Genomic DNA, 17,006 nt, shown 5'->3' with positions numbered 1-17,006 from the left:
ACATTCTAGCCAACAGCAGCAGCAGTGTGAGAGCAGCTTTATAAACAAGTGTCTACTCCATATTGCTTGTACGCTAAGCGACTCCCAGTCCTGTGTTCAGAGCACTAGAACATTTCCCTTCAAAGCAGTTAATGATGAATAAACACACAGCACTGAATACTCAAGCATCTATTATTTTGATAGTTTAGTATTGTCCCAAGATATTACCAAGATCTAGGAGTACTGTACCTTTGTGTAGCTGGTGAACCTTTGGCTGATACTTTCCAGCTTAAAGTCACACATTTGCCGAAATTCATACTGGGGCATGGTGGTCATTGCATTGCTTAAGGAGATGAGCCTCTTGCAGTTCTTTACAAAATGATTGTCATCTGCAGCAAAGGCCTCTAAAATCTGCACGAGGAGACAGAATTCCAGGGGTGCAACACTGAGAGCAAGGTACATGGCAAGATTCTTCTAGTGACTAAACCGTGGACACCCCCATGTCAGTATGTTTGAGGAAAATGGCATGTAGACCAGGTAAAGCCCTCTCAATTGTCCCCAGGAAGATGATCATGCTTAATCTTAAAACTTCCAAGCTCTTTGGCAGAAATTTTCAGAATAAACGATATGCTCAAGAAATGTTTCCGAGTCATTTTGTACTTGGGAATGTTTTGTGTGCCTCTCTTGCTGTTTCTGCTACATTGTACCGTGGGTGATACCAATAGCAATACCAATAGCAATATCATGTTTTATACACTCATTCTAAACAGTGCGTTCTAGCTAATAGTTCAAAGTCTGCTAACAGTATAACATGCTAACAAGGGCACCCAGCCAAACACAACTAGCATGACTGACCCAGTGATTCTGCTTAGAGGAAAGCTTGCAATACACAGTAGCTGGTACCTTTGCAGTTAGATCGAAACAACCCTTTGGCTCTACAATTTTCTCCAGGACAAAGCATTTGATCCCTGCACTGCTGACATATTCGTACACCACCCCATGCTCCAAATGGGTGTTGTCCACAGTCAGGCTAATGAGGGGAGTGTCTTCACTGAAGATCAAAGGAGAACTGAGGGGCGACGGTGTCAGGACTGGAACCAAAAACAAAGGCAAGTCACTTGCTGATACACTGACATGCAAAAGTGCATGCAAGCATGTGTGCATGTGCACACCCACCCACTCACCAAGAAAAGACATTACATTGAGTTCTGTTCAAGCTACAAACACCTGACACCTGGCAGGGAATATCAAATGGGAGGTCAAGTACATTTGTTCTGTGTCCTTCAGGAAACATTTTGCAGCTATTGTTCCAACTTGCAGTTCATGCCCAGATTCCTCCTGACAGGTGCAGCTGGACCAGTAGGGATTTCTCTACCATCCTGCCAGAGGACAGCTTTACACTCCAGTCAAAATGAGTCTCACCAGAGAACTGGTGAGGAGCATCTCCTGGTGGCCTGTTCTTATCCTTTTACTGGACCACAAGGAGGAAGGGAGGGAGATATTCCAATATATTTTCATTTTACATAAAGAAACAGACAGTATGTGGTAGAAATGAATGGTGGGGGGTCTGATTCATGCTTAGAACATAGCCCTGTGGATGCTTGTGTATATCAGGCACAGGAAGAGTCCTGCTGATGTGAACGTGTAATAAAGTGTAACTCTACATGGACCAGGGTATCTGAATCTTCCCCTGAAGGGTTAAACTTCGCCATCCCAAAAAATCAGGCCTATGGCTTTGTTAAGCTTTGCTTAAGTGTTCTGGTAAGAATAAATGGTGTATTTGTCCTAGGCAAAACAAACACAGTAAATTAGATGGGGCCCACAAAACCAAAACATCAAATGGTGCCAGGATGTCTCAGATGAAGAACCTCTCTCCTCATCTTTTAGCCTGTTGTTTGCATCTCAGCGCTGCAGCTTACTCTTGAGTGCCAGGAAATCACATCCTGTGGTCCCTAGCTCCAGTCTGTATCCCTTGCAGGCCCCGTTGAGTACCCACAGCCCAAAAGTATGTCACTCACTACACATGGCACAGGAGATGGTTCGTTCCATGAAAAGTCTTTTCGAGTGTGATGGATGTTGATTCAAGTCTCACATGATGTGTAATTAGGCTGGTTTGTGGCTTGACGTCACAGTTACCAGCTGAACAACACCACTTAGAACATGCTTTTACAGTGTGTGACTCCCCAGTCATTTATTGTAGAGCACAGCAGTCAGTAGACAATAAAAAGCAGATGTATGTAGAGTGTGTTTTCCCCACTTACCTAGTTGTGCGACACTGATACTTAGAGAGATTCCCTATGGCACCCACAATAAGCCCACAATTATTTACTCTTATCTTCTGTCCACAGTGGAAGACATTCCTTTCTGTCAAGGGCCACAGCTGTTTGGTTTCACATCCCAGTTTTATGGTCCTTGTGCAAGTATCCCTGGGAGGCCTTAGTTTGTTAGAGTGCTTACTGCTATTCCTATAGCAATAAATATATTTCACAGGTCTGTTGCCTTTTGTCCTTCTTTGGAATCAAAGTGTACTGGCTCTCCTACCTTCACAAAAACAGACTTTTCTTTACCTGATTCCTGATGGCTTTTATGAAGGGGATCCAGTTCTGCACTCTCTTCCAATAAGAGGTCTCCCTTAGTGGATTCAAAGGGGCTGCCGTTCACATATGCACTACCTGCTGATTGCTGAATTCTGTCTTCTTCAGCATCTTCATGTGTCCTGTAAACCCACTGGTACAGTCCCTGTCAAGAGAGCAGGAATGATAAGAAGCACTACCCTCAGGCACAGGGTTAGGGTTTTGCACATTCCCACTCTGCATTGCTTTTAGCCTTCTGGTGATACAACAAGCTACTGTGGAATATTTTTAGGTCCTAGTGGCTATTGTTGCATATATGGTGTTTGAGGGCTGAATTTAGTCTACTGACAATTAAAGCCTTGATGCATTCACATCCTGAAGAGCCAGGGGCTTGAGCTAAACACCGAGATAAAAACACCTAAACTCACTGGGGGAAGAGGGTGGGACTTTGAATCCAGATGTGAATCTTCTAGTTGATCCCTGTCTCCAAAATGGACAGAAGTAGACTTCCAAATATAACCCTCCCTCATCCTCACATTGGGAGTGTATACAATCTGGATCTAGGTTGGGGTTCAAATTTGTAGCTACAGCCTATTCAGCTACTGAGGGAAAGACTACAGTTGATGCTTATTTGCAGCAATACCTGGTAAGTGAACAACCTCTTACCAGCAACATTTCCCTTGGGAATATTTTCTTTACCATGAAATCAGATGAAATTCCATGTAACATCAGTAGTCACTTCGGAGCAACAGAGCACTGGGGCACTAACCTGTTACTACTAAAAGGGATTGACTGTATTTAGTTGTGTCCACTTGTGATTCGTAGGCTAGGACACTTGTGATTTGTAGACATTTCACAATTATTGGCTACATTCTGCTCTTGCTTTCAGCCTGCAGTTTTTTTACTTACACTAGATTTGGTGTGAATCAAACAGATTGTTTCAAAGGTTTGGTTTTCGATATTTGAAGGGCATAAGAACATATTATTAACTTCCTCCTCCCCCCACCCCACTGCCCTTAAAAAATGTTTTAAATTTCCATATTCATGCTCTTACCAGTGACTCCTGCCTGTTTCTGTATGCTGTAAAGTGATCCAGAACATCCATGTAACTTTGATTCATGACATTATTCCCATTAACTTTCAAAATACACTGTCCTGGGTGGAGTCCTACTGCCGCAGCCTCCGAACCTGAAAAAGAATCCGGCGAGAGTTGTTCGGACAGCACAGCGATTGTGAACTATGGAGAAGATCCAGAGAACCGAGTGAAAAGAGGAGCGGGGGGACAACAGGGAGCACTCACGTGGTCTTACTACTACTTGACTTAGAGAAGTTTGAGGAAGAGGTTATAAAATAGTTTGTATGTAACAAAAAGCACTGGGAACAAGAGAGTTTGCCTAAACCTAGATACAGTTGCTACCAAAAGCAATTGAAAATCTCATGGGGAAAGCTATCTTTCAAGAATGTTAGTCTTTCCTTTCTGAGCTTGTGCTCACATTGACTAGGGTAAATTTGTACAGCAATACAGTTTGCAGCTTGTTGCTTGTTAATTAAAATAATCTGAATATTTACCCACCAGGCAATTTGCAAGAGCCTACATACCAGACCGGGGTGTTAATTCCACCAGCACAAGACCAGAGTCTGGCTAAAGTCCACACTCGCACCACTGAGATTTAGAACAGAATCTCACTTCTACGTGTCTATATTTAACACAATTATTAGTTACTTTTTAAGCAAAGTTATCCAAGAGTTACCACTATTCAAAGTATAAATGGCACTTTTTCTGGTAAAAGTCTAAGAAATGAAAAGCTTTCTAAGTAAGGACATTGCAGAGATGCTGCAGCATTTTAGTTCTTACTAATAATGATTATTTGTGCTAGTAGGAAGGTAAGGAAGAAAAAATGCCCTGTTTCAGGGAGCCATGGGATGAGGAGGCTTTACATGCTTTTCCTGAATGCAATGTACATGCACATACTAGCACTGAAGGAAGGAAGTGGTGTACAACTGAAAAGGCTTGCTCTTTACTTACACCAAAAATAAAAGCAAACGCAAAACTTTGTTTGTGGCTTAGATCAAATTTCCTGTACAGCACTAACAAACACGTCTCTTGCCCTCTTTATATCCCCCTTTCAAAAGAATGAGGGGGTCCAGCTTCCCTTTCATTGATCCTGGTGTAATTCAGGAATGATTCCACTAAAGCCTGCAGCGCAACCTGTTCTGAAGGAAAAAGCAGCTCTCCCTGGCCTGCCTCAGTCTGTTGAGTTATTGTCAAGTTCATAAAGATGACTTGGTCCATCAACCTGAGAAGACAGGAGTGGCCCCTAAACTCCAACCTATAATAGCTCAAACAATGATGGTGCTTCCTTCAACAGCCCTTTGACAGACAACAGCCTGCAATGTTAACAGACTTCTCCTGGCTCTGACCAAAGTAACTTCTTGCTTCCTTTGGGTGGGGGCAGCCACGCAATGCCTAGCTTTTAGAATGAAGCAATACTTAAGCGGTACGTTAGACCAGAAACTCTGTGGGGCGGTGGCTGTCTTTGCACTCCGTGCTTAGACAATACTCAGCACAACTGACTTCTGGTGCGTGACTGTGGTGTGCAGGCACTACAGCAATTCTGATAATAGATAATAAGCAGAAACTAATTCAAATGTAATGTGCGGTGTTTTTAAGGCCTCCAGATGGACGATAATATAATATGGCGCCATCGCTGTCCTTAGTTGGTTGTATGTTGAGCCATAGCTATACCGCACTCTCTTTGCATACCTCTGCCAACAGCACGGACGTATGGTGGTTCTGCTCCCCGTAGCTGGAAGCAAAGTGCTTCGTGGCAGTCTGGGATCTTAATAATCCTGTAGAAAGGCACGAAAGAAAGGAAAACAGCATCTCAATTCAGACCTCTAGAACCACGTGCATGGCGATCAATGTGAAAGATCTTTCCTCTGAGTTTTATCCCAGATTGTTTTAAACAACTTTGAAATAGACTTTAAAAAGGGATGAGTTAACCACATAAAGTAGCCTCTGACCTACCAGAAATTTATTTTGCTGCCTCAGCCATATTTCTGTGGAATTATATTTTAAGGAGATTTCCTGCAGGTTTAAACCTTGGAGAATAGTGTTCTGCATATCCACAGGACTGGTATGGCACAGGCAACTGTAGCACAAGCTTCCTTCAGACTTTCCAACCTGTTCAGCTGCCTCTAGACTGAGGGAATAGATCAGCTGGCAAATCCACTCACCCCCTGGCCTCCATGTTACAGCGACAATGTGAATTTCAATTAGTATCAACTGAGGTATTGAATTATATGATATGGACATCTGTTTCCTAGGAACTGGACTGAGATTCACCATTCATGTGAAATACCACCAAACTAACACCTGCTGGAAACATCCTCTGGCCTTGGGCTGGATTGGAATAGGTGGCCAAGTGATAAAATGCACCATCTGCAACAACCAGACTGCTGAACTATCCGGCTGTCAGGTTCACAATCTTGTTTTGTTGATTAGGTTAACTGCAGAAGTGTGCGCCTTACAGGATGTGGCAGGAATATAACATAACACACCATCATCTGTATTTCCCTTTTCAACTAATGTAAAATGTAAGGCAAAAACAAACAGTGAAGCACACAATATTTAAGCTCTCATTAACACAGAGCTGACTTCTTACACTAGGCGGTTTTCCAAACTGTGTTTTCTCTCTGGAATGTCATCGCAGTTTATGAAAATTAAAAACTAAGGACAGTTGCAGCATACGTCTCAATGCTGAGTACAGGAAAACTGAGAATATGGTGGGTTGCCTGGAGAAAGACTACAAAGCCAGATTTAGTGAAACAACAGCACAGTGTTTTGTGGATAGGAGGCCAACAGGACAAAACTCCTGTAATTCTCAACTTAAAAGGAATTATTTCTGCTGAGGTTTCTCAAGGCTCCAGAGACCCACATATCTTGCTGGCTTGCTTCCTTAGCATTCAGAGTGAAACTGCAGGTTGTATACCACGGGGAACAAAGACCAGTAGTGTTATCAACTGTATGAATTAGCTGAACCAAACTCCAGCCTTGATATTTTTGGGGCACTCTGGTGCAACTGATGGGATATTCTGAGTCAATTAAAGCCGGATACATCTTTTAAGTACATCCAGCCTGTAAATTAAAAATAATTGATGCAGGAAATTCCTAGTTGCTCATTTCTACAAATAAATTATCTTCCAGGCTGACATAAAGGCAGCTGTGCTTCTTAACATCAGGATCTGGCCCATGCTTTTAAAACGAATGTTTAGATTATGGACTACAGTTTTATGATGGCAGAGGGTTTAAGTCTATGACAAATTCTTGGCTTCATAGTTGGATAATACATGAAGTCTTAATGGGACCCAAATGTATTATGGACCAAATATACTAATAAGCACTGAGATGGAAACCAGTCCAATAAGCAGAAGTACCCTGCATTATTTTCTTTCAAGCAGACCTAGTGCTGGGTAGTCATCTGCTGCTGACAAATTTACATTCCTTGTAATTTGATTTTATTTGTGCACAGGAAAACTAAGAGTTAATTCCTAATTTACACATAATACTTCCCATCTTTTTTGCAGAGATGCAAGGATCATTAACAAGCATGATTCGTGACTTTCTAAATCTATTTTAGAGGCCACATTTGTTCTCTAATTGAATTGCAGCATCCATTGTGTAAAATGTTTATGCGGTTTTTATCATTACAGGCAGTAATTAAATTAATGTCTCCAGAAAATCACTTCTGCCTGTCCCTCAGGCACTTACTCTTTAGTCTTAGTGGCCACCAGTAGCCTAAGTGGCCTCCGAGAGCAGAAACACTGGTTTAAGATGGTCTCGACCTCTGGAAACGGGCGCAGGAATACCAAGTCCTCGTTAATGGAGTAAATCTTCCTTCCTATCTGCAGGCCAGCCATCTGCAAATGGAACATGAACACAGGTCTATGAGTTCAGGAAGCAGACTGCTAGATGCAACCTGCTACAATGACTGACCTCCAGTACTGTATACAAAGCTTTTCTTTCATTGCCTGGGTCACCAAATCACTTGTCAGCTACACTTAGCACTTCAGTGTGTCCACAACTACAAAATAATCAGTGATGCCACTTACGTTCTAACAACACTTTACATTTCTGCTGCACTTTTGAACAGAGGATCCCAGACTTGCCTCCCTAGCCCCTGTGAGGTAGGGAAGTATTACAGCCTACAGCTTAGTAAGCTGAGGCACAGAGGCAGAGAACACAACTTTTAAATGATTAAACTTAGACACATAAAACACAGTTAGCCAGTTAGCGGGGCCCAATTTACATGGTTTATGTAGGTGACTTGGCAAGTGATGTTAAGAGAAATTACATCCATTTGACAAGATCTGTTGTCTTGGGCTATGTATGTTTGAGCTCATCCTAAACTTGCCCTGAAGTTTTGGAAATTGGAGTTCAAAATACAGTCCAGAGTCCCAAGAATTATTTAAAAAAAAAAAAATCAAAAGTAAGGAAATACAAATATCTGGTTTTTGTTCTTTGCAGCACAAAGACAATAGGAGCTGGTCCACTAAAAATGTGTAATTTTTTCTGGCAAATCAACTACTAAAGAGAAAAAGCGTCAAATGCTCCCTTTGGTTAATTATTTATATAAGTTCAAAACAGCACACAAACAAAACTTCCTTCTCTTCTGCTCTTCTATCTTTGTACCTGGCAAACCTTGATTCATCCTAATCCTATACCTCCTATATCTAACATACCTAAAATTAGCATAGCTCTTTTTAGCCCTTGGTAACTGGTGGTTTCTCCTTCTCAACTGCAATAAATTCTGGGAATAAGCCTGCTAAATGAACTCCGGACAAATAAATACACTCCACTGGGCTGCAAAGAACTGCAAACGTATTTTTGCAGGTTAATTTGTCTGCCACAGTGTATAATTGGTCTTTTAAAAAGTCCTTTTTTATTAATCATGAATAATATATAAAATGGGTAATGCGAAAATGCATACAAGTGCTTTTGTTTTCATTTAGAATAGTCTTTTTAATATTTTGGTTTATAATTACTTGTAGCTTTGTAGCCAAGTGGCCATTTCTTGGACATGGTTTGTTCAAGTACTAGACACATGCTTGTCGTTTGTTTGTTCAAATAAAATAGTAAACACGCCTCCCAGAAAAGTAATCACAGAATCATAGAAAATTAGGGTTGGAAGGGACCTCAGGAGTCATCTAGTCCAACCCCCTGCTCAAAGCAGCAGTAGTATCCCCAACTATATAATCCCAGCCAAGGCTTTATCTAGCCAGGTCTTAAAAACCTCCAAAGACAGGAGATTTCCACAACCTCTCTGGATAACCTGTTCCAGTGCTTTACTACCCTCCTGCTGAGAGAGAGTTTTTCCTACTATCTAACCCAAACTTCCTTCACTGCAACTTGAGACCATTGCTCCTTGTTCTGTCATCTGCCACCACTGAGAACAGCCCAGCTCCATCCTCTTTGTAACCATTCTTCAGGTAGGTGAAGGCTGCTATTAAATCCCCCCTCAGTCTTCTCTTCTCCAGACTAAATAAGCCCGGTTCCCTCAGCCTTTCCTCAGAAGTCATGTCCCCCAGCCCCTAACCATTTTCACTGCCCTCAACTTGACTCTCACCAATTTGTCCACATCCTTGCTGTAGTGGGGGGCCCAAAACTGGACACAGTACTCCAGATGTGGCCTCACTAGTACCAAATAGAAGGGAAGAATCACTTCCTTTGATCTGCTGGCAATGCTCCTACCAACGCAGCCCAGTAAGCCATTAGCCTTCTTTGCAACAAGGGCACACTGGCTCATATTCAGTTTATTGCCCACGGTAAGCCCCAGGTCCTTTTCTGCAGAGCTGCTGCCCAGCCAGTCAGCCCCCAGACTGTACTTGTGCATGGGATTGTTCTGTCCTAAGTGCAGGACTTTGCACTTGTCCTTGTTGAACCTCATGAGATTTCTTTTGGCCCAATCCTCCAATTTGTCTACGTTTCTCTGAATCCCCTCCCTACCCTCCAGTGTATCTCCCCAGCTTGGTGTCATCTGCAAACTTGCTGAGGGTGCACTCCATTTCATCTTCCAGGTTGCTGATGAAGATATTGAACAAAACCAGCTCCAATCTTTTTCACTATAGTTACCTTCTGATGCATTTGTGTGCACCATTCCCAAGCCATTTCCAAGATCAAAATGTGGAAATCTGCACAGCTATAAATATCCTAAATATGAAAGGGTTCAATAAAGCGCCCAGGTGATATGGTTTTGTTTTTCTTGGTTTCTATGAAGATGACAACATTTCTGGGCAAGGATTTAGATGTGGTCTCAAGATGTATGCTGGGCTAGTCATATGACTCTTACGCAGGCTGATCCCTGATATGAAATTCCATGCAACCGCTCTCATGATCATGGCCTTTTGATGATGGGTGTGTGGAGAAAGGAAAATCTCTTCAAATGAAAGTATTTCAAACTGACACTTGATACTTATTCTTGGTCAGAAGAAGAAGAGTTTATTACAAGAATCTCACTGCTATGAATCCAAGGGCAAAAATCTGTAAAGATGAACATACACCAAAGGTCAAGAGTACCCAAACTGCGGTATATTTACCATTGGTGTACTAGAGAAAATATACTGGATCCTCAAATACTTTCCAGTTGTATTAATCTAAAGTAATTCCACTAAAATTACTGGAGTTATCCAATCCCCAGAGTCTCTGAAATCCTAATCTGGATTGAAGACTGACAGTCCATCTGAAATTCAGTGCACTATGTTTGGGCGCTATAAAACAAAGTTCCCTGCCCTGTTTTTTCCTTGGGACGTGTGAAAGCAGGCAGAGGATTTCAAAATGGGCTACAGCTGCTGAGCTGGCACAAGACCATATGCTTGCATAGCTTTGTAATATCAAAAACTAATTAAAGAGCCCAGAAATGTAATGCAGGGCTTTAGTTCTGAGCTTCAAATCTTGGTGAGCTGACCTGACAGAGCTCCACTTCAGAAAAATCTGGATTTGGTTCCTTTCTGCGGTAATACTTTAAGGTCAAGTTGAAACGACGGGCAGCTGGTCACAGCTAGTTTGTCTTGGAAGGTCAAGAAAAAGATTCTTTAGAAAACTATGCTTCTGTTGTCTCAAAACACAAACAGATTTTCAGTGCAGGATGTTCTATAGGCAGCTGGCCAACGGGAGGACGAAGGGATTATCTGTCAGGCAATGGTTTACTGCAGAGGTTTACATTTATGAAGTCTCTGGCCAATTGATGTTGATTTTGAGCAAGAGCTGGAGCATAGGCTTGGCGTCTGACTACCACAAGGAGAATACAAAGGTCATCTAATTATACTATTTAACTTGTAACTTAAAATTCCTATTCATGGTTCTCCATTGTGTCTAAATCAATCTGCTTATTCCCTCTGTTTGCATCTGCTTAGTCACTACAGAACCATAAAGAACAAAAGCAATGAATATCCAAGCAACCTGCAGGACAGACAGGAAAGACAAGCTAATGGCTAGAATGCTAGTCTGGGAATTGTTTTTTCTGTCACAAGCTTCCTGTGTGACCCTGGGCAAGTCACTTAGATCCAGTTTCTCAAAGGTATTGAGGTTCCCATCACACTGATTTCAATAGGAGTTAGAGGCACTATTGTGTTATCACATAATAACAACCGGAAAAGCCCAGAAGCATGGGAAATGCCCATGGTAGAAAACAGGCATAGTTATGCCTAGATCATGCCCAACCAGTGGCTACCCAACCTCCTCTTGAACACCTCCAGTGATGGAAAGTCCACAACTTCCCTAGGCAGTCTATTCCAATGCCTCACTATTTTCACAGTGAAGGAGTATTTCCAGGCATCCGATATAAATTTACTTTGCTGCAACTTGAAGCCATTGGTTTCTGTCCTCCTCTTTGCAGCAAGAAATAAATGGTACTTTCTGTCTTCTTTCCAGCAGCCCTTCAAGCCTTTGAAAACTGCTGTCATGTCCCTTATTTAAGCACCTTTGCTGCAAGCTGAACATGCCAACTGCTTCAGCATCTCCTAATATGACTTGCCTTCCAAGCCCTTGATTATCTTTGTTCCCCCACTCTGGACCCTCTCTAACTTACCCATGTCCTTTTTACAATGCAGAGTCCAGAACTGCACACTGTACTCCAGATGAGGCCTAACCAGTGTGAATTAGAGAGGCATTATCACCTCCTGTATCTTGTACCTAGTGCTTCTACTGATGCAGCCCAAAACAGCATTGGCCTTTTGTGCAGCTGTATCACACTGCAGACTCGTATCGAGTCTGCGGTCTACCAAGATTCCCAAGTCATTTTCGGGAGACCTATGATCCAGCCAGGTATCTCCCACTTTGTATTTATGTTTTTGATTATTCCTCCCGAGGTGTAGCACCTTGCATTTGTCTGCATTGAACTTCATCCTGTTAGCTCTAGCCCAACTTCCCAATCTGCTGAGATCCTTCTGAATTGCACTCAAATCCTCCGATGTGTTCACAATCTTTCCCAGTTTCATGCTGTCCACAAACTTGCTCAAGAAGCTTTCTATGGCACCATCCAAATTAATAAACACATTGAACAGCACCAGGGCCAGGACAGACTCCTGTGGGACTGACTCCACTTGAAACCTGCCATTCTGACATGGAACCATTAATAATTACCCTTTGCTTATGGCTAATGAGCCAATTATACACCTTGCAGTAGTTTTATCCAGCCCACATTTTTCCAATTTGTTTATGAGAAGATCATGTGGGACCTTATCAAAGGCCTCGCTGAAGTTCAGATACGCTATATCTACAGCATTCCCTCATCCACCCAAGCAGTCACTTTGTCAAAGAAGATCAGGTTTGTTTGACACCATTTGTTTTTCATAAATCCATGCTGCTGCTTGTGATCAACCTTTTCTCCTTCAGATGCTTGCAAATGGCCTTCCTTAGGATATGCTCTAATAACTTCCCAAGTATTGAGGTGAGGCTAACAAGTCAGTAGCTTCCCAGGTCCTCCTTCTTGCCTTTTTTAAAGAGGGAGACTACACTGGCCCTTCTCCAGTCCTCTGGTACCTGGCCTGACTTCATGGAGATCATTGCCAAGTGTTCTGAAATCTCTTCTGCCAGTTCCTTCATGACCCTGGGATCCGCTCATCCAACCCTGCTGACTTGAATTCATTCAGACCCAATAAAAGCTCCCTGTGCCTTTTGTTATCTTTTCTCTCAGCTCACCCCTTTACCTTATCCAGATAATTCTTATTGGGTGTCTGGCAGCTTAATATTTTTGTGAAGACTGAGGCAAAGTCGCTGCTGAGTAGCTCTGCTTTCTTTGTATCTTTGGTTAGGAGTCCCCCTGGCTTGTTAACAGAGGACCCACAGCTTCCTTGGTCCTTTGTTTCTGGCCAACATACTTCTAGAACTTCTTGTCTTTAACCTCCTTTGCCAGGTGCAGCTCGTTCTTTATCTTTCCCTTCCTGGTTTTGTCCCTGCAGGTTCCTGCTATTTCCTGGCATGCATCCTAGGTGATCTTCCCATTCCTCCATTGCCTATATGCTTTTCTTTTGCATTTGAGGCATTTTAGAAGCTCCTTGTGCAGCCACATTGGTCTCTCGCCAGTCTTCTTGTGCTTCTATCATGTTGTGACAGTTTCTTGTTGGACTTCCAATACTGTGACCCTTAAAAGCTCCCAGCACTCCTGGGCACCTTTATCCTTCAGTCTATCCTCCCATGACACCTGCCTACTGACTCCTTGAGTTGGATGAAATCCACCTTTTTGAAATCTAGTGTCCTGATTTTGCCAACGTCATGCTTTCTCTGTCTCAGGATCTGGAATTCTAGCATCTCATGATCATGATCGCTTCCTCCAAGTTACCCATCACCTTCACATTCTGCACCACTTCTTCTCTCTTGGTCATGACAAGATCCAAGATAAATGATCCCCTACTTGTATCCTCCACTTTCTGGAAGAGAAAGCTGTCCTCCACACAAGTTAGGAACTGGTTTGCCATTTTATGTTTGGCTGCATTGTTCTTCTAGCAGATGCCCAGAAAATTGAAGCCTCCCATCAGTATCCTCCCACTGCTTTTGGATAGATTTGTCACCTGCTTGAAAAGTGCATCATCCACCTCCTCTTCTTGATTAGGTGGCCTATAATAAATCCCCACCATTATATCAGTGTCATGTCTTTCATTTTTCATCTTCACTCAAATGCATTCTGCTTTGCTGTCTTCCTCCTCCTGGAACGTATGTATGTGTTTTTGACATTCAAGACAACACCACCACCTTTTCTCCCAGCCCTTTTCTTCTGAAACAGTGAAATCCTCAACATTCACATTCCAGTCATAAGAGCTGTCCTACCAGATTTCAGTGATGCCAATTAGATCGTAGCTCTTTTCACCGGCTGCAGCTTCCAACTCATGCTGTCTATTTCCCATACTTCTCACATTTGTATATATGCATCAGATGTATTTTGCATTTTGATCTCCTCGCTTCCTTTTTGTGCCACTTGTTGCAGTCATGTAGCTCTCTGGCCCTTTCCCAGAGTTGAGTTGCTTCTTTGAGTCCTTTCCCCTCTGGACCGAGTGCTCTGCTGCTGGAGGGTTTTGATCACCACTCCCCCGTGAAACCTAGTTTAAAGCCCTCCTTACTAGGTTAGCCAGATGATGCCTAAAGATGCACTTCCCCATTTTTCATCAGATGGATCCCATCTCTTGATAGCAGCCCTCCTCCCAAGAACATCTGCCCATTGTCAAAGAAGCCGAAGCCTTCACTTTAACACCACTGTCTCAGCCACATGTTCACTTCCAGAATATGACGACCTCTGCCTGGACCCCTCCTTTTCATGGGAAGATCAATGAGAGCACCACTTGTGCTCCAAGCTCCTTACTCTTCCTGCCAAGAACCTCGTGATCTCCTCTGATTTGGTCAGTGTCATTCTTGACAGTAGCGCTAGTGCCTATGTGGGCAAGCAGGAAGGGGTAGTAGTCTGAAGGATGGATGAGCTTTGGCAGACTCTGTGATATCTTGAATTTGGGCTTCATGCAGGCAGCACACCTCCCAGGCCTCCAAAACTGGAAGACAAATTGGTGCCTCTGTGTCCCACAGCAGAAGGGAGTCACTAACCATCACCACGCTTCTCTTCCCTCCTGGTACAGTGGTTCTGGAGCCCCTGTTCTTGGGGCCTTGCACTTCTGGCTCTCTAAGCTCCTGCATCTTCTGCCTCATGCCTGCAGATGTCCTCTCCTCTGCTTCTTCCTCAGCAGTTCCACTGCAGAGTATTTGAACACGGTTGCCGACTTCAATTCACCCCTCTTCAATCCTGGTGGCCCACCTTCTTCAAGTAGTCACATGCTGCCACTTAGTCCTTTGTCCTCATTGTCCTTTGTCCCCTCCAGTACCAGCCTCAGTAACTCTTGTCCAAGTATTTTTTCTGGTCCCAGATGAAGTGAAAAGGCATTAAGATGAAATGAAAAGGCATTAAGAACGGGTCAACTGGTTATATTAATGGAGAATCTCCAATACAATACTTCCTGGTTATCAACACAATACCAGCTGATTAAGAGCAGTTGTTTGTTATCTTATCTGATGTCTGGAGTTCTGGATCTAGAAGAGCCAACACTTGCCATCGTTTAGCTGCCATTAAAATGAAACAAGCCAATGAAGGATGTTTCTGTGCCTTTTCAAAGAAATTTCTTCTTCCTGCTACCAAAAGGGAAATGTTTATGAATGCTAGATGGTCTCACCTCAGCAAGAGATCCTCGCCGCACCGACTTCACGACAATTGCTTTGTTCTTCTCTTCTATGTCAAAACCGTAGTCATCCTCTTCTGGCAAAATCTGAAAGACAAAGAGCACTGGGTATTGCTTTATCAGCATGGAACAGTATTTTGGAAGGAACTAAAGGAGTCAGAGTTGAGTTAAGAGGCTTTTCACGTCTAAGTCACTGTTCTCATAGAATTTAAGGCTAGAAGAGACTATCAGTCTAATCTATACAAATGCCATAACATTTCATCCAGTTTCTCTTATGCTGAGTCCAGTAACTTGTGTTGACTAAAGCATAGTTTCCAGAAAGCTATTTCAATATAGGAACTTTAAGAGATGAAGAATCTATTCTTTCCCCTGGCAGTTTGTTCCAATGAATAATCAGATTAACAATTAACACAGTTTGCCTTATTTCTATTTGGGTTTGTCCAACCATTGGTTCTTGTTAAGCTTTTCTTTCCTAGATCAGAGCTGATTAGTACTTAGCTCTTTTTTCTCTGTAAAAATATTTTATAGACCACAATCAAATCACTTCTTGAGCTTTAGATAATCTAAATAGTTTTGAATAGGTCCCATGTAATACGTAGTGATCAAAAGGTGGAATCGTAACTGCTCTGGTTGTCTGAGTCAGATGAGTTTCCAATTGCAATCCTATTGCAAATAATTCTTCACATCAAATAAGCTCACATCCCATAAAAGGCAATCCTCTTATTCTTTTAATCACAGAGGTTAAATCCAGAATAAATTATAAAAGAAAATAATTTCTGACTTGTGGAATTCCTCCCTTCCACAAGTCAGGAGAAAAGCTCTCAGCTTAGCAAGGAAAACTTGAACTCCTGCTGTCTATTCTGCACCTATTCTGTTGGGAATCTGGCACATTTTGCCTGATCTATGATGATTTAAATAAGCCTTGCAAATATTTTTGGAAAATTTACCAATCCAGGTCAAAACTATTCACTTGCCATATCTGATGATTAATTAATATAAAGTTCTAACCAGTTGCATTTCAATTAACTTTACACATTTAAAAGACATTTGATAAGTCAAGAGTTGAGATTAAAAAAAAATGTTGCCTATAATCTAATGCGTCAGTAGGAGAGAAAAATGGCAGAAGACTAATCCTTTGATCCTCTTGACATCTGCAGTGCTGAAAAACACTTTTTTTTTCTATTGGAGTCAATGCCATTAACTTATAAGCAATTTCCTGCGGCTGTGGTGGTTCATCACAACAGAAGATTGAGGAAATAAAATCGTCCTTCCCTGCAGGTGCCAAAATCTATGGGTACAAAATGATGCATTGCTCTAGAACACCTGCAATTAAAAAAAAAAAGCCCTCTCCGGGAGCTGTTCCAGTAAAGTGGGAGATACCAACGGGAAGGCTCAGTGGAAAGTCTGCTATGCCTGGTTCTTCCCAACAAAACATTTTTCAGAACTGCTACTTAAGCATGTTCGGTACAGAGACTGCCTTGGAAAATAAGGACGGTGCTAATAAGATTTTGTGCTAGGACTGAGTAAGTAACATGTATTTCAGCCAAACACACTGGACACTTTTTTTTTGCCACAAGTTTGGGACTCAGTTGAAAACTACTAGGACTGCTCTCCCATCCAGGTTGTCATTCTCACTTGGTGTTGGAGAAAAATATTTGGAGATACAGCCTTATAATTCCCAGTTACACTAATGGGAGTCATGTGGCTGAAGACCAGCAATATAAACCTGTTAGAAGAAGA

At 42.3% G+C, this 17,006-nt stretch overlaps 1 protein-coding gene across 2 annotated transcripts in view; it reads right to left on the bottom strand.

Moving 5' to 3' along the window:
- The window catches only part of PREX1 (phosphatidylinositol-3,4,5-trisphosphate dependent Rac exchange factor 1), a 229,901-nt gene that overhangs the window by 30,756 nt on the left and 182,139 nt on the right, over nucleotides 1–17,006 (bottom strand). For both annotated transcript variants that reach the window (XM_019484535.2, XM_014609519.3), the window contains exons 17-23: nucleotides 15,261–15,353; nucleotides 7,324–7,472; nucleotides 5,317–5,402; nucleotides 3,607–3,740; nucleotides 2,547–2,718; nucleotides 883–1,070; nucleotides 229–390 (exon numbers count right to left, since the gene is read on the bottom strand). In XM_019484535.2, coding sequence (XP_019340080.1) covers nucleotides 229–390; nucleotides 883–1,070; nucleotides 2,547–2,718; nucleotides 3,607–3,740; nucleotides 5,317–5,402; nucleotides 7,324–7,472; nucleotides 15,261–15,353 — 984 coding nt within the window. The remainder of the gene's footprint in view (nucleotides 1–228; nucleotides 391–882; nucleotides 1,071–2,546; nucleotides 2,719–3,606; nucleotides 3,741–5,316; nucleotides 5,403–7,323; nucleotides 7,473–15,260; nucleotides 15,354–17,006) is intronic.

Source organism: Alligator mississippiensis, chromosome 9 (genome assembly GCF_030867095.1).
Source record: "Alligator mississippiensis isolate rAllMis1 chromosome 9, rAllMis1, whole genome shotgun sequence".
NCBI classification, from domain to species: Eukaryota; Metazoa; Chordata; order Crocodylia; family Alligatoridae; genus Alligator; species Alligator mississippiensis.
This window is presented reverse-complemented; position numbering and strand designations above follow the sequence as displayed.